General features: G+C 53.1%; 1 protein-coding gene and 1 long non-coding RNA gene across 9 annotated transcripts in view; one reads left to right on the top strand and one right to left on the bottom strand.

Annotated features, from left to right (window-relative positions):
• Rfx1 (regulatory factor X1) overlaps nucleotides 1-20381 on the bottom strand; it is a 31401-nt gene extending 11020 nt beyond the window's left edge. For 2 of the 8 annotated variants that reach the window (XM_040736725.1, XM_040736724.1), the window contains exons 1-10: nucleotides 20249-20335; nucleotides 17847-18108; nucleotides 12788-13127; nucleotides 6632-6741; nucleotides 6410-6493; nucleotides 5453-5560; nucleotides 3964-4077; nucleotides 2320-2412; nucleotides 1587-1919; nucleotides 799-893 (exon numbers count right to left, since the gene is read on the bottom strand). In XM_040736725.1, coding sequence (XP_040592659.1) covers nucleotides 799-893; nucleotides 1587-1919; nucleotides 2320-2412; nucleotides 3964-4077; nucleotides 5453-5560; nucleotides 6410-6493; nucleotides 6632-6741; nucleotides 12788-13127; nucleotides 17847-17981 — 1412 coding nt within the window. In that variant the 5' untranslated portion in view covers nucleotides 17982-18108; nucleotides 20249-20335. Of the gene's footprint in view, nucleotides 1-798; nucleotides 894-1586; nucleotides 1920-2319; nucleotides 2413-3963; nucleotides 4078-5452; nucleotides 5561-6409; nucleotides 6494-6631; nucleotides 6742-12787; nucleotides 13128-17846; nucleotides 18109-20248 lie in introns of all 8 variants that reach the window. The other 6 variants (XM_040736730.1, XM_040736729.1, XM_040736726.1 and 3 more) reach the window with 5 other exon arrangements.
• On the top strand, nucleotides 11993-19756 carry LOC121136385. Its single transcript, XR_005873472.1, has 3 exons — nucleotides 11993-12109; nucleotides 17493-17618; nucleotides 18851-19756. It is a non-coding gene; the product is annotated as an uncharacterized LOC121136385 (long non-coding RNA).
• Nucleotides 20382-22501: the final 2120 nt, after the last annotated feature.

Here is a 22501-nt window from a genome sequence, read left to right on the forward strand (position 1 = left end):
CATTTCTTTTTTATTTTGGCTTTTTTGAGACAGGACTCAACTGTGTAACTAGTCTTCAACTCAAGATCTTCCTGGGGACCAGCAAGATGGCTCAGGAGATGAGCACTGAGTTTGATCCCTGTGACCCATGGGTTGGAGAGAGAAAACTGACTTCTTCAGGTTGCTCTCTGATCTCCGTATGTGCACCATGGCACATACATGTCCCTCCCTGTACACGTAAATAAATCAATGTAGTGATAATAATAATAATGACAATAGTAATAATAATAACAAAAACCTGCTGTCTCTGCCTCCCAGTGCTGCTCAAACAGGACAGTTTTATGCTCAGAGCATTTCTGGGTAGTAGCAGAAAAACAGGATATTCTGTGGGACATTAAGGATCAGATTTGAGAACTGAAGAACTTCTTTTTCCTGCTGAATACAGAGAAATTTAGCTGGACAGTGGTGGTGCCTCCTGAGTGCTAGGATTAAAGGTGTGCACCACCACTGCCTACCAAAAAAGAAAAATTTATGTTGTAAAAATGTATGTATAAATATCTATATAGATATCTTATGTTTACATACCTGTTTTTCCCTTTTCCCTCCTAAAACCCAAATCCATCTAACTGTACAAGCTCCAATTTGCTGAGATGCCCTCCCAACTGGCCAGTGTCCCTTCTGCTATCAGCAGTCTGTATTCCTGGCTGCCCCTGGGAAGTTCCAGGCTATCACACAAACCTTGGAGGCCAGCTGGGAGCTAGAACCATGGCCTGGCACCTTAAACAGATTGAACCCTCCCTCCATCACTCCGCCACTTACATGGCACTGGCTGTGTAGCTGGCGTCGCCACCCTCCACATACTGCACCTGGCTGGAGTACACATGTGGGACAGGCACCTGCTGGAGCTGCTGGACCTAGAGGAGGAGGGCAGGGTGGTGGGTCAGTGCTGGCTGCAACCCGTCTCCTGACACCCGCGTAAGTCTCTAGCTGGAAAGGTGCACATCTTGGTTCTCTGAACAACATCAGCCAGAGGTTGGAGACTGAAGATGGAAGGCTTAGGGCCTTGACTGGAGCTGTGGCTGGGAACAGTTGGTGCTGGGATTCTGTTTTGGTTGGGAACAACAAAGAGGTTCTGGAAGCTCATGGACAAGGGAAGAGACACCAGTAGGATTCTACAATGGGCTTGGAAGGTGGAAAACACAGGCACATGTGTACTTGGTTTGTAATTAAAAACTGTGCCTGAGGGGTTTCTGGAAACCTGGAAGCTTCCCATGCAGAATGTTCAGGGTGGAGCCTGGAGTGGGGTCAGTTTATTGGACAAAATAGGAAATGACTGACAACACCTTAGGGGCAGGTACTGGATAGCCCACCCCAACCCAAACCCGGGTTTGCAGAGGCAGTCTGGGACTCAAGTTCCTGAGGCAGAACCTGGAATGACTGACAGCACTTGGGGGGCGGGGCACAAACGTCTCACCCCTCCCTCCTGAGACTGCAGGGAGGGAGCCTGGGCCAGGACATGGCTTGGAGGCGGGGAAGAAGAGGCCCGGCGGGCGGGATACCCCGCCCCCGGCCCCCCCGCTGTGTGTCCGCGGTCCGCCACCACCTACTTTGAGGGCGGTGCCGAACACTAGCACCTGGGGCATTCTGTGGATCCTGACCCTCAGGTCGGGGCTGGCTCGGGCCGAGAGCCCTGGCAGTGGCTCGAAGACTACCCTCTGCTGCGGCAGGAGCAGGTGTGGGGGCAGCACGCCCACCAGCTCCACCCACTGCTCCACGCCCGGCTCGTAATGGGGCGGCGGCTGCTCTGGGCTGCCTAGCTGCGAGGCCTGGCCGCAGCACGCTGGCCCGGGCCCGAGAAGCCGGGGCGGCGGCTCCGGTGGCGGCGTGGGCCGGGGTTCTCGCTGCTCTGCCTTCCTAGCGGGAAACTGACTGCCTGAGCTCTGGAGGACAAACAGAGACACTGGGGGGTCACCGGGCTGTGCACACGCGACCACCGGATGAAGATTCCCCACCTGATGTCTTTAGTTAGGGAAGGGAGGAATGGACAGGGCAGTATCGGAAAGAAGTGGGATTTAAATCCAGACCTCTCTTAATAAGACCCATATCCTGAGCGACTGGTCAGGTGCTGGGATAGGGAAGATTCATGATGGAGTCAGCTGCCCAGGGCCAGAGTGAAGCCTGCCTTGTACAGGGCTTCAAACCTCAAGGGCTCCCCACTGTCTCCGCCCTTCAGAAGCCTCCACGTGACTCCATTCCTCCCTGGGAACTTAGTGCCTGTTCCCCCAGCCCCAGCCCAGGGCCAGTATGATTGCCCCTCACATAGAGAGATGAGACACGCACCTCTTGAGCAACGTGAACTGGCTGTAGTCCCTGCACGGTCAGCTGCTGCACTGAGCCAGCTTTGGTCTGTGGAGTGGCCTGGACTACTGACCTCTGGGAAAGAAGAGGCAAGTCCAACTATGGTAACCATGGTAACCAGGGCAGCAATTCTCAAGCATGCTTGGGAACCTCAGATGGAAGTTTCCCTAGATGGAAGGCAGCCTTTCCGTGTGGGGTCCAGAAACACAGGCCATCCAGGTTCCCTACTGCCTAACTCTTGGCTATGTGGAGGTTCAGAGAGATTCTAGCCCAAGAAGGGAAGTATCTGTGACTTCTTTGGGTTGGGTGGTTTCTCTTCCTTCTAGGGAAGAATCTATCTATGGTTTTGGCCTATTTGAACTTTTTCGGCCTGGTGCTGGGGAACTTGGGGCCTTCTGCATGCTAGCAAGCTCTCTACCACTGAGTTAGTCCCCAGCCCACTTCCTCAATTTTTGTTCTGACTACAGACCAGACAAGTCTTGAAGTTGAGATCTCTGGCCTGAGGCTAAAAGGGCACACAAAACCTGTTTCATCTTGGTTTTGGTTTTTGTTTTGTTTGGTTTGGTTTTTCGAGACAGGGTTTCTCTGTATTGTCTTGGAGGCTTTCCTGGAACTTGCTCTGTAGACCAGGCTGGCCTTGAACTCACAGAGATCCGCCTGCCTCTGCCTCCCGAGTGCTGGGATTAAAGGCGTGCGCCACCAACGCCCGGGTTTGTTTTGTTTTGGCTTTGGTTTTTTTGAGAGGTCAAGAGCCCCAAAAGTTACGCAGCTAACAAGGAGATACAAGACCACGCTTGCCTCTTGGTCTGCTCAGGTCACTTTGGCTGGCACTGGGGAATTGGCCTCCTCTGGAAGCTTGGGCACATCCTGAGAATGGTAGACTGGAGAGATGGCTCAGTGGTTATGAGAACTGACTGCTCTTCCGGAGGACCCGGGTTCAATTCCTAGCACCCACATGGCAGCTCACAACTGTCTGTAACTCCATTTCTAGGTACACACACATACATGCAAGCAAAACGCCCATACACATTAGAAAAAGAAAAATAAAAACCTGGGACCTCATCTGACACCTACGGACTAAGCAAGGACTTGGCCTTGGCACCTCCCCTCCCCAGCAAACTGACCTAAGAGGCCAATGAGTGTTCTTGCCTTTCGGTTTTTCAGAATGAGATGGAACCCAGCGCCTTGGCATGATGGGCAAATGCTCCGCCCAAGTCACCCCCAGCCATCCCAGGGTAGCTTTTCTTTTCTTTCCTTTTCTTTGTGTTGCATGTGTGTAGAAGTCAAAGGACAACTTGTGGGAATTGGCTGTCCTACTGTCATGCAGGGCTCAGGGATAGAATTCAGGTCATTAGACTTAGTGGCAAATGTCCTTTACCACTAAGCCATCTCCCTGACCTACCAAAATGAGTTTTCAAAGCCAGAATGTGCCCTCTGAGGTCCTTCTACAAGTGTCACAACCAGGGACACTGAATCTAGACAGAGGCAGAGGCTCCTGTCACATGCCCACATGGCAGGCTGGAGCTGGACCTCATCTGCTTGGCTCTAACAGACCAGGGACAAAGACATGGGTGGCTACTTGGCCTATACCCCTGGCCCTAGCTACTGCCCACCCTGGCCAGGCACCTCTTGGGAGACAGGGACACTTTGCTGGACGTTGTGGACCTGTAGTTGCTGCACAGTGCCTGCAGGAGCCCCAGCGGCCTTGCTGGTGGAGTTGTTGGCCTGCACTGGTGACCTCTATAAGAGAACAAAAGGGACAATGTCAGGGCCAGCTTGGGTTGTATTGGGGTACCTGGGCCTTAGCAAACATGCCTGAGAAGGACTCTTTAGAGAGGATGGAATATCCCACAGCAGCCATAAGCACTGCTCTGCAGGGAGGAACTTCAGGGTGTCCAAGCCTCTCATGAGAGTCAGAGGCCACTTGTGGATCCCATAATCAGAATGGCTGCAGCAAAGATGAGAAAGAGTAGGCGTATACTGATATGCAGTCATAACAAAAGTCACATCTACCTCCACCTTCTGCTGCCCCACAACTTGCTGCAATGGGTGCTTCTGATCCCCATTTCCCAGTGGAATTGGGTGGGAGGGGTTCTGGGGCTACACGGGTGGGTGGGCTTTGTTTTCTCTGGGACATGCTGCACTAGGATGGACTGCAATTCTGATGAGAGGGGGCAGATGGATGGTGGGTTTCACCAGTTCTTTCTGAGACAGGGTCTCAGTGTAAAACCTGTTAGCATCACACTTGAAGCCCTCCCGCTTCAGCCTCCTGAATGCAGGTATGTGTCAAAACACCCTGAGTCATTAGCTCTGTTACACACAGACTATACTAGCTGCAAAGCTGGAAGACCTGCCCACAGACTCAGCTAAGCCTGGCATCTGCCCTGTGTTCTTTTTTCTTTTTTAGGTTTTTATTTTGTTTTGGAGACAGGGTCTCACTATGTAAGTAGATCAGGCTGTCCTGGAACTCACTTTGTAGACCAGGCTGGCCTCAAACTCACAGAGATCCACCTGCTTTTGCCTCTCGAGTGCTGGGATTAAAGGTGTGCACCACCATAGCCAGCCTGTCTCTCTGCACTCTTAGTCTGTATATAGGACCACCTACAGCCCGTGGCCTCCACACCCTTACTGGGGTGTGTGTGTGTGTGTGTGTGTGTGTGTGTGTGTGTGTGTGTGTGTGTGTGTGTGAGTGTGTGTTCCAAGGCTCCCATGAAAGGCCTGTATCTGCCCTGAGGGTGGAAGAGGAGCTCCTTCTTCTGGACTACAGCTCACTCAACCTCAGCTCAGCTGCAGGGACAGGCACTGACTAGATAACCCCACCCAGGGTCCATGGGAGAGGGGTGCTAGGACTCAGGAGCTGCAAGTGAATTCAGGGCAAGACAAGAGAGCTTCAGGTGAGGCCAGGCATAGTGGTACATACCTGCAAGCCAGCACTCAGGACCAAGACATGAGGACTAAAAGTTAGGGGTCAGCCTGCTCTACATAGGAGTTTGATATTACCCTGAATAACACTGAGAGACCCTGTCTCAAAATATGTGGTGGGGCAGACACACTGTTTGGCAAACATGGAGTACATGGCTGGAAGAAGGGAAGATGACAGTGTGGTAACACCTACCTCAGGGGCAGAGTGCACCTGCTGGGCACTATGTACCGTCAGGGAGACCTGGCCACCCTTTGTGCCCTGCGCTGTGCTCTGCACCACCAGGTGCTGTGTGGGGAGAGCCTGGAGTTGGGAGAAACAGGAGCATGGTCACCAGCATCACCAGCCACAGCGTTCTCCTGTGCTGGGGATGGAACCTGGACCTCACAGACAAGCCACCACTAAGCTTCATTCCACTCCCCAGCAACCTCACTGAACATTGTAGGGACTCCAGCCCAGGAACTGCCCTACATCCAAACACGGCACAGCGAGGGCTCTACTCTGTAGCAGGTGACACCCAAACCCAAGGTTGATGAAGGGCTTATTAAACCCTGAAATTAAGCAGCAAAACCAGAGTTGGCTCCTGGCTCTAAAGGCATGAGGAATGTGTGCCAGAGCCCAATGTGGAGTGCATGCCTGCAATCCTAAATCAGGAGTTCAAAGTCATACTCCATCACATATAGAACTCCAGGCCACATGAGACACTATCTCAAAACACCCCTCTTCAAAAAAACAAGAAGCAAAAAACACATTCTTGTCCTTAACAGTCTGCTAGTATTGGGCTAGGGTGTGGCTTGGTGGTAGAGCCCATGTTTAATATACCCCAGTGCTGGAATCCAGCTCAGCATCCTAGCAGTCCAAATATGAGCTGACACACTATCAAAGGTCAAAGGCCCAGCACCGTTGGCTTTGCACTGCGAGAAGCTGGGGTACCCATAGACTACCTGCTATGAATCCTCCCCCGTCCTCAGCACAAGTACCATCACTCCTAAGGTTGCTTGGACAACAGCCCCTAGGGTATTTGATCTTGCCCATAGAGGCTACTGCCCAAAGCTAGGAACTGGGGCAACCTGTGGATAAGGCTTATGTGTGGGGACAGGTAGGCAGCCGGGAACTGGTTCTCTGTCTCAAGGGACGCTGGAGGAGCCTTACCTGCTGTGGCACCTGGATGTTGGTAAGCTGCAGGGGTGACACGTGGCCTGGCTTGGCCTGCACGCTCGCCTGGACCAGCAGCCGCTATGGAGGCAGAAGGAAGAAGTTGAACTAGGGGTGCTTACCTACAGGGTGGCTGCTGCCGTATCGTAAGATAGGTAAACAGATGCTTGTGGCAGGAAGATAAGGAGAACCCCTCTCCCAGTGAAGGCCATGTCCTACCTGCTGGCTGCCCTGCCCTTGCTGTACCACCTGGGTAGGAACACCAGTCTGGCTGGCTGTGGAACTGGGGCTGGTCTCTGACACAGTCTCATTAGCCCGCATGGCGCCTTCTGTGGGAAGAGGTTGGTAGGTCAGCTCTGCCTGATGCCTCTGCATCTCTACTCCAAGAGTGAGCCCATCAGCAGAGGGCAATGCAACCTATAGTCCACCCTTAATGGGACACAGCCACTCCAAGTCTTGCCTGGCTTTTCTAGCATCTATCAGATATACATAGCAGGATGGAATGCAGACCCAGAGGGCCCAGTATCCCTGACATCTGGAATTAGCCCCCTGCCTTTCTTTGTTCTGAAGTTGTATGTCTGAGAAGCCTGTTTTCCACAAAAACAGAAATATGGATATGGACATGCAGTCTGCAGACATCTCATCCCCGGCTCCTGACAGCTCAGGAGGGTTCAAGGTGCTGGGCTTCTGAACAAACACAAGTGGTCAAAAGTGCCCTTGAGCCTTTCTCCCCTACCTGAGCAGAGATGAGGCAACAAGGGGCACGGAGCCCAAAGCACAGGTACTTACGTTGTCAGGCAGCCAAGAAGAGACAGTCATAGAACATGGTGCCCCTGCCTGATCCCAACCCTGCTGTGCAGCCGTCCCAGGTGCCCAGCACTGTGGGAGCAACAGATCATGCAGGTGGCTTTATACCTGCAACCTAGGGGAACTAACCCCCACCATGAGCTCACAGCTCCCTCGTGCCCTCTTAGGTAAACAACTGCTTCATGCAGGCTGCTGAGGGGCCTAGGGCCAGGGCAGGAGGAAGGCTGGTACCCAGGGATGCTATCCATCAGAGGCGTGTCATGCTTCACACACATATTGCTAAGTGATTCATGGGGCAGCAGGGAAGTGGAGAGGGTCGTGCCCCGAGACACACTGGCTACGAGATGCTTGCCCAAGCTGGGATGTCATCTGGCCCATCCTCTACATGTAGCCTTGCTTATTCCTCAGCAGCTTAGGGACCAAGGTCAGGCAGTACAGCTACATGCCTGCTCTCAGTCTCCAGTACAGCCTAAAGGGACAAGGACTCAGGCCCACTTTCCTAGGATCTGGCAGTGGGTAAGGGGTAGGAGTCCAGAGAGGTAACCCAACCTCCCTCGGAGCTGAAGGGCTACATGGCAGGAAGAACAGTAGACACTGTTTCTGGTATACCAGGTGCTGCTCTAGGGGCTTGAAGCGGGGACTTGCCTTTCTCACTCATTTGCAGGTGACTTTTTATCATGGGGGGGGCGGGGCTGACCTGGGTCCTAGTCTCCTTGTATGCCCAAATTGCCCAGCTCCACACACCAATCCCAAGTTGCTGGTCTTATTAGCCAGGGTCACACAGACTGGCTCAGGAAGCTGGGGCCCTCAAAGATACTTCAAGGTTGAGGTTTCTGTACTAGGGCTCTGCTTCCAAACGGAAAGGGGCCTGGTGAGGCCAGGAGACTGGCCCACCTGCCTAAGAGCATCCAATTATGCACCAAATATGGCCAGATTATGTTAAGGTTGTCAGGGGAGATGTCCTGTAGCTCTTCCCAGGCCTACTTGGGTGGCTACACCAACTCTAAGCAGTAATAACTAGGTTTTACTGGAATCTTCTCTCAAAAATGTCTTAGGCTTCTCTGCACCCCTGAAAAAGCCCTCTCCCTCAACCCCTCTGAAGGAAATCCAAGCTTATTTAGAGTCAAAGGCTCCTCCCCCCACCCCCATACATGGGGTGTTTGGAATAAAGGGAGTCAGGCCTAAACTGAGACCCATGGAGGACTTTCTGTGGCTCAGAATGGGAAGTCACACAGGGCATTGTCCCCAGTCACTTGCAAGGTCCCGTGGCTGCTCCTTGAGCTAGACCCCCTGCAGCTGCACACCTGGGGGTCTGCTCCAGTCAGGCATCTCTCCCAGAAGCAATCCTGTCACCACCTGCTTTGGGGTGGCCCTTAAGGACCCAGACTCTTCCCTACCTATCAACACCAGGAGGGTGAATGGGCCAAGGACTTCCTAGTTGTGTTTTGAGAGGGGAGCTGGGAGAAAGTAAGGGAAAATGTGGAGTCCAGGGCAGCTGTGTCTGTTGGCCATCTTTCTTCTGAGCATGTGCATACGCAGGGAGGCCCTGAAAGCTAGGGTTAGGAGGCAGAGCTAACTTCCTGTTTGAACCAGATAGCTCGAATCCTGCATGTGGTCATACTTCCTCCAGGGACCTGGCTCTCCCACCTGTCCCCATGTCCACCCCTCAGCCTAGAGAGAGCGAGCTAACTCTTCAGGGAGCTGAAGGCAGGCTCAGGAGGCTCAACTCTGGCAGCCTCCCCAGCCAGGCCCTCTTTCTCAAGGGTGGATAAACAGAGCTGTCCCCCTCTCTTCCGCTTGCCCGTAGGAATGGGATGAAACAGACAGTCAGGGCAAGGCTCTGGGCCCTGCTGTCCCAGGACCTTAGATCTTCTTGGACCTCAGTTTCCCCATCTTCACTGGAGATGCTGACAAGCAGCACCATTTCCCTCTTGTGGACATGGCCCTCTTGACCTCCGAAGACCTAAGCTGAAGGGCAGCAGAGAAGCCTGCGCTGCTGCAGCGCCCCCTGCAGGCTAACTAGTCTGGTCACACCCTCCTAGCCTACAGCCACCTCCTTCCACCTTAAATTCTAGAGGCCTCAGGGGAGGACAGGGATTAAGAATGTGCACTGTCTGACCAGGGATGGAGAGATGGCTCAGAGGTTTAGAGCACTGACTGCTCTTCCAGGGGTCCTGAATTCAATTCCCAGCAATCACATGGTGGCTCACAACCATCTACAATTCAACCTGGTGCCCTCTTCTGGCATGTAGGCAGAACACTGTGTATGTGATAAATAAATAAATCTTAAAAAAAAAAAAAGAATGTGCACTGTCTGACCAGGGAAACCTGAGCTCCCTCCTATTGTCACCAAAGTCACTTCAGGGCAAAGCATGCTAGGTCCAGGCTCTTACTTGTACTGTCTAGCCTCCAGGAGCAGGGGCAGCCCCTCCCCCTGCAGTGAACTTGCAGGGCCCCTGGTCAGTCCTGATTGCTCTTGGCTCAGGAGCTGGCCTGGGCACCTCCCCGTTTCCCTTCTCTGGTGTCAGCTTCCCTTTCCTCAAGGACTGGCTCACATGGTCAGCCTGGGAAAGGGAATAGGAAGACCCCAAAACAGAAGCTGGAAGGTAGCCTCTTTCCCCTTCCTCAGAGCTCATGGAGGCAACAGCCTTGTAGGGGTGGGCTCACTCCTGCCAGGACTGAAGCGGTGGGGTGGCATTCCCCAGAACCACTGTGAAAAGCAGCCAATAAGCCACTGTCTAAGCCAGAGGTGTGAGCCTGGCAGAGAGACCCTGTAGACAAGAGCTGCAGACTACCTTATGTGGGCCTTGTCCTCTGTAGCACACGGTCTCCCCACCCAACAGCCAGTGAGAGTGGCCTAGTTCTGTCTGTAGCCGGGTCCTTAAAAACCAGGAACTCCCTCAGTGTGCCATGAAGAGCTGGGAGAAGCCAAGGCAGATATAGGAAGTATGCAAGATGTTCTAGGGCCTGGGTCAGTGTGCCTGTTCCAAACCCTGCTCTGAGGACATCAGATGCCCGCAGCGGAAACCTGCGGTGGGCCACCCAAGGGCAATGGGATGCTAGGTAGATGGCCTCGAGTAGTTGTGCTAGGCCAGTCCTGAATCCATCAGTTATTACACAACGACCAGAGATATACCCTCTCCTCAAAAACATCACCACATGATGACAACTTAAGAAAAGTGAAATAACATGATGAGTGAGAGTAGACCCAGGGGAGGTGACTTCTGAGGAAGGAACCTGGTGATGACAGGTGGCAGAGGGTTAGGCTGGGTATGCTTGAGGCAGAAGGTGCCAGGGTAAAAGGGGAGGAAGCAGGCTAAGCTAGTGGTCTGGCATGGGACAGGAGACTAAAGCTGAAGCAGTCATGACTGGGCAGAGCTAGAGGCTGTGGGCCAGACAGGCACTTGGTGCTTATCAGGAAGCCCATGATGTGGAAAAGAAACATTTGAGGCGGGATCTTGATATGGAGCTCAGGCTAGCCCGGAACCCTGAATCCTCTAGCTACACCCTCCCCAGTGTGTGTATAGGGTTTATCACCACACCTGACTTATGGTGTACTTTTAAAGTCCTTTTTGAGGGAAGCCAGCCTTCTAACACTGCAAACTCCCATGCCCTAGGGGCCTCTCTAAGGAATCTGGGCCTAAGTGACAGTCAGGGACAGGTTCCTTGTGGCTGCTGTGAGAGCAAGGCACCAGAGGCTTAGTGCTGGCCATGGAAATGGCAGAGGTGGCGGGCTGGGTGGTTAGGACGCGAGGGTGGGGTGGAGCAACAATATTCATAGGCAGGACGGCAGTGGATGCTCAGCTGGGTGGGGGGAGGGAGACATCTCAGAGGAGGCCCTTCAGGGAGACAGTGGGGTTCTGAAAGCCAACTGTCGCAGGCTTCAGAGACCAGTGTGACCTTCCATAGCTGTACCTAGAAAGACTAGTCAGTCACAAGATACCTGGGCTCAGGGCAGAGGCCAGAGTGGAGACCTCAACAGGAACATGGGAAGTTTAGACACTGGTGGATCTGGTGGCATACACCTGTCATCAACCTCTGAGGAGGCTGAGGCAAACAGATGACAAGGGGAAGGCCAGCCTGGAATACAGAGTAACTTCAGGACTAGGGTGGGCAACTTATTGAGACCCTGTCTCAAAATAAAAAGTAAAAAGAGGGGTAGAGATGCAGCTCATTGGTAGAGCACTGGCCTAGACTGTGTGAAGCTCTAGATTCAAACCCCAGTACTGGGAAGGAGGGAGGGGATGGGAGCCATGACACTTCATGAGCCACCATGAGATGATTACTAGAGCAGGGAGGGGCCCAGCCTGACATTTGCTCTTTCTGCTATGGATCAGAGGGGTGAGGAAAGAGTGAAAGTGACAAAGATGGCAGAAATGAATGAAATCTGGGCAGGTGTGCAAGACAGGTCTGCAGTAGGAAGGGAACAGTGTGCCAGGCACTGCCTAGAGGCCAAGGACAACAAAAGTTCGGAATGACCAAGAGTCTGGCATGAGATGAAGGGGACCCCGATGGGAGTTGTTAGAACAAGGTCAAGGGTGGCTGAGAACAGGGTGTAGATGAGGAAGCAGGAATGAAAGAGCTATTTTGAGAATATCACACTTTAAAGGAAGCCAAGAAGCAGGCTGCAGATATAGGCAGAGGGCAGGCCCAGGGAGTCCTGGTAACATGGTGTTTCCCTGTCTTAGCTGAGGGAGGAGTCTGTAGAAAGGACCAATTGTGGCAGGAGTTGCAGGACCCTGCAGGAGAGGCTGGAGACTGCCTATCTCTGAGGGAACAGCTGCAGCCAGGTCAGCACTGGCTCCCACTAAGGCCAGCTGCATGCTCAGGTGTGGCAGAAAGACAGTGCCAGGCACACAGGCAAGGACGAAGAAGCACGCTGGTCGCTACGTGAGTCCAGAATCTGTCTGCTTCCCTGCTTCCCAAGAAGGGGACAGGGAGGAGGGACAGAGGATGGGGGAAAAGAGGGACCTGTAATGACACCCTGGAGGAACAAAACAGACTTAGGGCTCTGGGCCAGGATGGGCCACCTTCAGTAGTTGGCTTTTCTCTTGATTCTGGCCATCCTTTTCCCATTCTCATGCTGTGACATAAGACTTCCTCCATGGCACAAGGGTAGTCATGGACACAGGAGCTTGCGTGGCCACCAGGTCCTGCTCTTCCAGAGAAGAGAGGGAACACATCCCAGCCATCTAGACAGTCTCTCTCAAGGCCTCTAGGCCAGCCTTCTAAGCACCTCTCATGTCCCAAACAGAGAAGCCACAATGGTCTCTGTATTAGCAGTGAGACCTAGGCAGAGAGGCCCAGGTCTGGTAGACAGCCTGACTCTTACAAGTGTGTGCAAACTGAATTTCACCATCCCATCTTCTTTTCTGGGGACATTTTACTTGGGGACAGATAAAAACAGGAACATCTCAGTGGGTACAGAAGCATCTCTGCTTGGCCGGACTCCCTTTACCCAAAGGTGTCCCAAATCCCACAGGGAGCTCTGGAGAGGATCCCTGCATGCTGAGCTCCCCCACAACTCCTCCCAGAGATTTTCCAAGAGTTGTGGCCACAAAAACTTACCCGAGACGGTGACCACAATATACTGCTGAGCCACAGGGGATGGGGCAGGAGTGGCAGGCTGTGAAGGTGCTGGGGCAGCTGGGAGCTCTGCCACGTACTGCTTCTGGCTGCCCGGAGGCTGTGTCTGGGGCTGGGGGCTCTGCAGCTCGGTGACATACTGGGGCTGGGGGGTCGCTGCAGCAGGAGGCTGGGGTGCTGTTGGGGGTGGTGGCTGGGGCAGGGCCTGGGGTGGGGCTTGTGGCGGCTGGGATGCTTGTGGGGCTGCCTGTAGCTCAGTAACATAGGACTGTGTTGCCATGCCAACAGTGAATGATAATAAATAAGGCGGGTTTTCCTCTTCCTTGAGAAGAAAAGCGGGGGAGAGAGAAACAAAAACAAAAGAAGAAAAAAAAAAAAAAAGAATTAATCTAGCAGCAGAGGTTAACAGGACCAGCTCCCAGCTCCCTGGAGATGTCTTTGGGCTCATCCCTAACTTGATTAAATCCCTGGCTAGATACAATGGGCCATCCCTGCAGGGGGTCCCCCACCCTCATCCTGAGCTATGACTGTTGCTCTTGTCCTCCAACCCCTGCACCCGAGCATGCCCACAGTGCCCCAGGTTACACCTGGGACACCTCTCCAGACTGCAAGTGGCTCTGTATTCCTCTCAGGTCAGGCTTGGGAATGTCAGTAGCTTCTAGAGCACCTGTGACATTTTTCTCACCATTGAGCCAGTGAACACCTCTCCCACTTTGAGACAGGGTCTCACTATGTAGCCCTGGCTGTCCTGGAACTCACTCTGTAGACCAGGCTGGTCTTGAACTTGGAGACTGGCCTGCCCTGCCTCTGGAGTGCTGGGATCTCCTTTCTTTTGGTGTCTGGGAATGGAGCCCAGGACCTTGCCCATGGTCCGCAAGCACTCTACCATTAAGCCATATGCACAGCACTCGGTCTTTTACAGCAGACACTCCCTGTGTAGTCAGTCCAAGCTTGTGAGGAGAGGCTAACCCTGAATTCGTGACCTCTGCCCAGCCTCAGGCATGGCACATGCCACCGTGCCACCTTCAGGTGGGCATCTCCTAGGCCTCCTGCTCCACGTGCACGCCCCAGATCAGCAGAGCTGACAGCCAACACCAATCTTTACACACTTCATTTTAGGATCTAGACTAAGTATGCCAGGTGAGCTTAGGCTCAGAGAAGGTAAGGTGCTAGCCCCAGACACACAGCAGGGAAGTGTTGCAGGCCTGCCTGGGCAAGTCACAGAGAAAGCTGTCTCTCAGAGCTCCATGCCAAGTGACCGGCTGAGTATCCTCACAGCAGGGTGCCATTCACAGGCTCTGAGGCAGTAATGGATCTGTAAGCCCAGGGTAGGGTGCTTCTGAGACAGGAATGCTGGTCTTGCAGGCCAGTGTAGAGCTTTTCTGGCTGGTGCTGGGCCTATCCTAGCATGAGATGGGCTATGCCTTTGGAGGGTGCCCACTCCCAGCACTTCAAGGGGAAAGTACAGTCCTCAGCTGTGTCCTTGTCCTGCCCTGTGCTCTGGAGGTGATTAGCTGTGACCCTGAGCCACACAGTTCCCAGGCTGGACACCTGTCATCTGGGAGGCTCTTCAGGCTGTGCCACACCGTGTCAGCATGCTGACCCTAGGGCAGGGCAGCCTGGAGTGAGGTCTCCAAGGGGAAGCTGGGAGCCAAACAACAGCTACTGCTCAGCAGAGGCTGTAGCTCAGCAGAGGCTGTAGCGCGTGCCTGGCAGCCCCAGCCTCATGCATCCTGTCTGTCACTAACTTGACTCAGTCCTGAGGCTCATGGATAACGCTTCTGGTACTCTTAGCACCAGTGAACACTAGCCCAGAACACCAGCCTGGACCTTAATTACTTCTAACACTCGGTAGACAACACCTTCCCTGTCCTTTCCACCACAAGTCCTGCTGCCTTCCTAAGCTTTCATTAGGATGGCAAAGCCAGGGAGTCAGTGCAGCCTCAACATGCTCCCCGCTTCCCTGTGCCTGCCTCTCCAGGGATCCAAGCTTCACCCTCGGATGGTAAACTCAGGAGGCATCACCAGCAGGCAGGTGAGAAGCAAACCCTGCATACAGCCAATGCACAGCTTGAACTTGACCTCTCCCAGCTCGATGGCTTCAGGGGGCTCCTCCACTGTCTCTCTGTGGAATGGAGAGGGAAGCAGCAGCCCAGTGCTGATCTGTGGAGATCAAGGCACTGGGTTCTACTCTTAACAGCACCACCAACCCCCAAAAAAGGAAGAGAGAGAAAAAGAAGGGAAGGCTGGGCAAAGCACTAAATGTCTGTAACAACCCCAGAGACAAAAGTGATTCCAAGAAACAGGGCCTGCACCACTCCTCACACGTGTGCGTGCATTCATGTACATGAGTATGCGCATGTGTGTGAGACAGCCAGTGTATCCCTGGAACTACCTGGTGCTGGGCCATCTTGTGAGAGCCCAGAGGATGAACACTGGATCAGACTACAGGGCCCAAGCAGGACATGGAGCAGCAGCCAGCCTCAATGCCACCTCACCCCACCCCACCCAAGGACTTAGGCATCAAGCGAAGTTTGGTCATCAGAGAGGGAAGAGACCATAGTCCTCCGCACAGAGACAGCACATCTTCCACTAACCCCAGCTTCTTGTCACTGTTTGTTTATTTTTGTATTTTTGAGACAGGGTTTCTCTGTGTAGCTTTGGAGCCTATCCTGGAACTCACTCTTGTAGACCAGGCTGGTCTCGAACTCACAGAGATTCACCTGCCTCTGCCTCCCGAGTGCTGGGACTAAAGGCGTGAGCCACTACCAGGCTACTTCTTGTCATTGTTAAGGAGCTGCATCCACACCAACTTGACTCAGGGTTTGAAGCCATCAGCATTTCCCCCATGTGAACCTTTTCCTAAACATGTTATTGACTGTTCTGTGCCTTAGTTTACCCATCTGTGACCTGGGTTCACAGGATCACTGTAAAAATCCAATGTGATCACCTTAGCAGCCAGTCAGTACCATGGATAATAAGAGCTAGTACTACCATTCATTCACAGCTATGCATGCACTTCACAAGCAGCTACATGCAGATCCCAGGGTTCTGCTGCTCAGAGTCTGCAGTGGCCCCAAATATATTTTAGCTAGCTCCCCATGACCCCAGAAGTCCAAGACCACCTACCCTAGTCCAGGCTGCTGCAGAGCCATCTGCTCTCTGGAAGGAAAGGGCCCAAAGGTCCCATGCCCACAGCTGCCTTTCTCTGGAAGGAAAGGGCCCAAAGGTCCCATGCCCACGGCTGCCTTTCTCTGAAGTCATCCATCCCTCCCACATGAGCAAGGTCAAGCCTCTCTACAGGGGGATGGATCACACATGTAGATGTGGCATGCATATGTCCCATGCCCTTGAGCATGAGACCCTTGTTTCATGGAAGGCAATACATGGGCAGAGGAGCCTGCAGAGGGTCCACATGCTCTCTGCCAATGGTCTGCCAAACCAACACAGCATGGTCTTCAAAGCCAACGGCTACGTTTCTGGTGAATGTCTGAATCCATCCTTTGAGATCAGGGTAGCTATGTTTGGTTCTGTGGGCAGACGGTTACTGACTCTGCCAATGCAGTGTCATAGAGCAACAGGTGGCAGGGGTACAGACTTGGGTCAAGAAAACCAGCTCGAGACATAGACTTGAACTTTGTGACTTTTCATGACATGAAATTTATATTGTATTATATAGTATAAAGTATTTTTTGACCTTTTCCAATCATCCCAAACTGTAAAGATCATTCTTAGCTCTCACCCACACGGACACAGAGCTGGCACAAAGGTGCTGGGCCATAGAGACAAGCCCCGCCTCTGTAAGGCTAGACTGCATCCCGTCACCAAACACAGGCAGCAGGCTACAGATGGCAGACCCAGGTCACAGATACCAGATTCTAGAACCAAATGGTTCACAAGAGAGGGAGAGAAGATCCACTCTACTCAGCTCATCTGTAGAACAGCTTCGGTGACAGATTTGGAAGGAAGTGGGAAGTTCAGTGTAATGGTGCACCCGCCCTTGGCCTCCTTGTCTGATTCATTTTTGTCAGTCCTCTGACATGCATGCTGGACTGGCTACTTCTTCTTTAGACAACTTTGATTCTGTCTTCACTGGGCCCCTGAAGCACCTGTCCTCAGGGCTGTCTGCACATGCTACAGGGTCTTTGAGCACCGAGCTGTCTCATGTCTCATCAGAGAAGTCTCATTAGAGAACATCCTCAGGACCTGCCCCTTCAGACCACACTGGTTCTCTGTCTAACAATGCTCCTGTTCCTTCCTGCCTCAGGGCCTCTGAACCCCGCCCCCTGACTTGCACTTGCTTCTGACCCTGTCCCAAGCCTAGCTCAGGCCACTTCCCCTGGTCACCATGTGTCCCTCCCCCAATACTCTGAAGCACACATTGCCTTTAATGTTCTTGCCACTGGATAGCTGTTGGCTTATTCCTCAGTTTCTCTTCCCCCCTGAACTGGAAATGTAAGCTCCATAAGAGTCCCCTTTTATCCCCAGTTCCTAGAACCCTGATGGGAATATACTGGGAGTTCCTAGAACCCTGATGGGAATATACTGGGAGTTCCTAGAACCCTGATGGGAATATACTGGGAGTTCCTAGAACCCTGATGGGAATATACTGGGAGTTCCTAGAACCCTGATGGGAATATACTGGGAGTTCCACCCTGTTTTGTTGCTGTTGTTTTCTTTCTTGCAGTGCTACAGATGGAACACAGGGTCTTACACACTAGGGAGGTGTTCTGCAATGAGTCCCAAGTCCACAGGGGACTCAGCTGTCACGGTGCATTGGGCACAGTGTATGCAGCTGACTCAAGACGTGCTGGTGAGCATGGAAGGTGGGCTGGCTGGGATCCACTGACCCTGAGAGACTGGGCGGAGGTTACAGAAGTAGCAGCTGTAGCAGCTGCTGGCTGACCCTGGTGGAGACCGACATCTCTCCTGGGGCCTGGGGCACCACAGGACCCCCTCTCCCCCCCCCCACACGAGACCTTCCCTAGTTCAGGGCTATCAAGGCAGAGGGTGAGTTTTTGTTCAAAAACACTCTTCCTACCTTCCCCACAGAGCTGCACAATCCTAGAGAGCTGTCAGCTGAGCCCAGCTCTCTACCCAGACAGCACTTCTTCTTTTTTCTTTTCTGGATACTCAGAAACAAAAGCCACTTGGGTACAAGCAGAATGGGCAACATTTTTCCACAGAAAGTAGAGCTCTAAGACTGGCCTGGTGGCACAGACCTGTCATCTCAGCTACTCAGGAAGCTAAGTAAGGAGGCTCACAAGTTCAAGGCCTGCCTGGACAATTTAGCAAGGCCACGTCTGAAAATGAAACGTAAAATGGGCCATCAAGATGATGTAGTACATTAAGGCGGCTGCTATTAAGTAACCCAAATAACAAGTTCAAACCCACGGACCCACCTGGTAGAAAGACAGAACTCCTACTAGCTGACACCTCTGACCGCCACATGCATGCTGTCACACACGTGTGCTCATGTACACACAAAATAAATCAATAAAAAGTAAAAACGTAGGGCTGGGCGTATAGCTCAAAGCAGAGCAATTGCCCAGTCTGGGGGATGCCTTAGGGTCAATCCCCAAAAGAGAAAAGCAGCAGCAATCCTGTTCCCAACTGCCTACTGTCAACTCATACCAATAGCCTTCTCTCTCACACAAAATGATAAAAATGAAACCAGACAGGAAATAACATCATTTGAACACTACCATGTATTTGATACTTCATGTGTGATGCATTTCATGGAATCCATACACAGTAATCTAAAGTTAAAATGATTTGTGCCCCTAGCACATGGAGGCCCCCCAAAAGTAACATAATTCACCCAAGAACACACAGCTAGAGAGTAACTGTTTTAGGTAAAAAGAAACTGAGTCAGTACCAACATTCCCCAGTCAAATGACCCTTCTGGGCCCTTCAATTGTGAGCATTGCTGGAAAGGAAGACGTTCAAACAGTCGATTAAACCAGAGAATCAATACTATCACTTTTTGTTCAAAGTCAGCCTTCCCTCATAGGAGCTGAAGACTTCTTTTCTTTTCCTTTTAAGCAACATAGCTAACTCCAGCATCTTCCTGAAAGTTAATGTCCACAATCTGAACTTTGAAGACCCTTTGACAAGAGAAGGGAAGTCCCTGTAAGTGGGAGCCCACACATCCTTGCCTAATTTTCAAAGGAAAAGTCTTTGGTCTTCTTACTGGCTTCAGTGTACAACTGCAAATGCTAGGCAGGCAACGAGCACACGGCCAATAGGAAATGCCACGGTCGGCCTAGTTCGGCACCCCCAGAAGGCAGTCACAAAAGGTCGGGGACTAACAAGTGTTTCTCCTCGCCTGTGATGCTGTACCTGCTCTTGCCACGTGGGACAGGGGCCACCCTATAGCATCATACCCTCTTGATACTGACTTAACATAAACATGTGGCGGACAAGAGACGTGACCTAAGGAATCTAAGACAGCTCTTGGCGCTCTGCTGTTTCCACAAAACCTCAACGGCTGCAGAGAAAAGCCCAGTCTCCAGCAACAAGAGCCCCGCACCTGCACCACTGCCTGGCTGAGACCTGAGACAGCCCCACAGAGGACAATTTCAGAGTCTCTGCACCTGTGGCCTCAGATCACTTCTCTTCAGCAGGAGCTTCAACTTCTGACAACTGAAGCCCCCCAGGCTAAAGACAGTCTGACTGAAACTCGGCCGTCTCCACCTCCTCCCGGGATCAGAAGTGGAGGTCATTTTGCAATCAATACTAGCAATTTACCAAGACTCACTGAGAACAGTAGGCAGGTGTGTGTATGTGTGGCGAGAGAGAGGGGAGAGGAGAGGAAGAGAGAGAGATTGATTAAAGGATTAAGAGCCCTGGGAAAATTCCCAGAAGGGATTAGGAGTTACTGTAATGAAGAAGGGAATGGCAACAATTCTCCCCATTTTATAGGAAGGAAAACAAAGGCCTGAAATGCAATAGTGAGTAGCACGTCCAACTGATGAATCTTAGGCAGGTACGCTATCAAGCGGCTTCTCCTCCTCGGGAAGACCGAACTGTCCGGGAGTCGGCGGCCGCACCCGGCTCCGAGGGCGGAGGGACGCTAAGCCCCGCCCACCTCTCCCGTCACGCCCCGCCCCGCCCGCTGCCATTGGTCCAGCCTCGGCAGGCCCGCCTCGCCGCACCTCCCGACACATAAAAGCGCCCCCCGCCCGAGCCGCCCGACCTCCACTCGCCCGCGGCCTGCGAGCACCCGCCCCTCGTGGGGGCCGGGCTGCGGGCCCGGGGGCGGGTGGTGTCGCCGGGGCCGAACCCCGGCCCCCTCCCCCTCCCCCACGGTCCCGAACAGTCGTCGCCGCCATTTTGACCGCCCGCCCCTTCCCTCAGGACCGCACTCAAGCGACGGGCGCCGCGCGCGGGCCCCGCCGCCCTCCCCGGCGCGCCCAGCCTGCCAGGCGCTGCCCCGGTTACCTCGGCTTCCCCGCACTTGTGTCCGCGGAGGGCTCGGAGGAGGTGCGTGGATGCTGTGCAGAGGGGGCCGAGCGCGCCGGGGTCCCCAGGCCGGGCCGGGGGCGTGGGGGCGGGGGGCAGCTGCGGTTGTTGTTGTTGACTGGCGTTGCTGGGTTGCTTGGTCGCCACGACTACCGTGGCTATGGCGCCTCCGTTTCCCTCACCGGGGCAACTGTTGCTACCCACCCTGCTACGTCACGCGTCGGGGCGTGGCCCCAGGGCAGCGATTGGATGGCGCCGGCCACCTCCAGCACGCTATTGGCCACGGTCCACGCTTTTCAACGCCCTCTGGACCTGGCCGGGCTCCGATTCCTCGGTTCCGACGTCCGTCAGAGGAATCCGAACCCTAGAAGGCAGCGAAGCCCGTCACTCGCGCGGAGGCTGCCCTGAGAATTAGGAAGGGGCGGGATGACGCTCTAAAGCCCGCCTTCTGGTTGGACTAAGGGGATATCAATCCCGTCGAAAGTTTGTCTCGCTCGCCTGCTCGGGGGGCACGGAGCGTCGGGAGTTGTAGTTCCGGCCCCACGTACCGACGGGGACCGCTGGACTTCCTGCTTGCTGGGCCGCTTGTCTGGGCCCTCACGCTCACGTCCCCGAAGGAACGCTGCGACTCCGCGCTGCCCTTCTGTGACGTCAGCGGCGGGGGCCGGGCTCCGAGTTCGGTGACGTCACAAGCGCGTTCTCGGGGTCCGGGAGGGTGGCCGGGCATCCGCTGGTGCTGGGAGAGTTCGGAACCTCGAAAAGGTCACGGCCTCGCCGCGCCGCTATCTCGGTTACGCAGGCGGCGAAAAGGTCCCTGGAAGACGGGGGTTTAATGAGGATGATAAGCAAAGGTCAGCGGCAGTCTGTTCCCAGAGCTCCCCGCCGCTGCGGACCTCAGTTCCCCGAGACATAGGTCAGCCGTAGCCCGAGGAGGTAAAACAGAAACTGCCCCGACCGGAGTGAGTTCCTTGAGCTCAGAAATTAATCATCAAGATAATATTCTAAGACAGTATTTTAAAATATCAATTAATGGTAAAAAGTAAACCCACAAAGAACAAAATGTCAAGTATTGAATGTATTCATTTTGCTGGCACCGACATTAGGGTGAGGTGAGTCTTGGCAGGCTCAGAGTTGGCTCTTTTGCTCAAATATTTTTGTTTATTGAGTCAGGATTTTTTTCTAAATAATATTCAGGCTGTACTTCCCACAGGAGAACATGAGTAACTGTGAGATGATGAATATGTTAATTAGCTCCTGTATAGTAATCATTGTGTCATAACGTATTGTCTACCTCAAAAATGTGCTAAAAAAGCCAAGTCGGGCTGAGTGGCCCTGTAGACACGGTTCCTTTGCAGGCTAAGGCGGAAAGATTGGTGGAGCTGAGGTATAGCAAGTCCCAGCTAAAAAAAAAAAAAAAAAACGGGTTTTTGTTTTGTTTTGTTTTTTGAAGTTCTAACTGGCTTGAAACCCCCTCTGGAGCTGAGGATGACCTTGAAGCAACCCTCCCACCCCAACCCCCAGTGCTGAGATTACAGGGGTGCAGCACCACATCTTAGTTTTGCCACTTTATGCTCATGGAGTTGGGGATGGAGAAAGACTCAGAAATTGGAGCCTTCATTCCACGTCTCTGAGGCTCTGTTTCCCATACTTCTATGTAAGGTTCTGAATTGAGAAGTCTGCCTTTGTCTTGTCTATGATAGACCCCAGTGAACAGTCACAAGTAAGACAAGTCCTGTAGCTGCTCCAGCAGTGGGGGAAGATCGAGAAGGAAGAGAGGGCCTTCTGTAACCAGTGTTCTCTGAGGAGGAGAACCCTCATATGAGGGGCATGGGACAAGCACCACAAAACCTAGTAGAAGGCCTGGGCCACTTTGTAGTCTAAAGCAGGAAGAGCGAATGTTTGAGGCCAGATGAGCTGTCAAAATAAAAGTGAAAGGGGGGCTGGAGAGGACATCTCAAGAGCACCCACAAGGCAATGTGGGCTCACAACCACCTGTAACTCCAGCTTCAGGGAATCAGAGGTCAGAGGCCGTCTTCTGGCCTCTGAGGGAACCAGGCACAGACAGACATGGTGCACAATCATACAAAATACCCACGACATAAAAATAATAATTTGAAAAACAAAAATTGTAACTACCCCCCCCCCCCGTTTTCTGAGACAGAATTTCTCTGAGTAGCCGTGGCTATCCAGGAACTTAGTCTGTAGACCAGGCTGGCCTTGAACTCATAGAGA

This window comes from Mesocricetus auratus, unplaced genomic scaffold (assembly GCF_017639785.1).
Source record: "Mesocricetus auratus isolate SY011 unplaced genomic scaffold, BCM_Maur_2.0 Super-Scaffold_100081, whole genome shotgun sequence".
In the NCBI taxonomy this organism is placed as follows: Eukaryota; Metazoa; Chordata; class Mammalia; order Rodentia; family Cricetidae; genus Mesocricetus; species Mesocricetus auratus.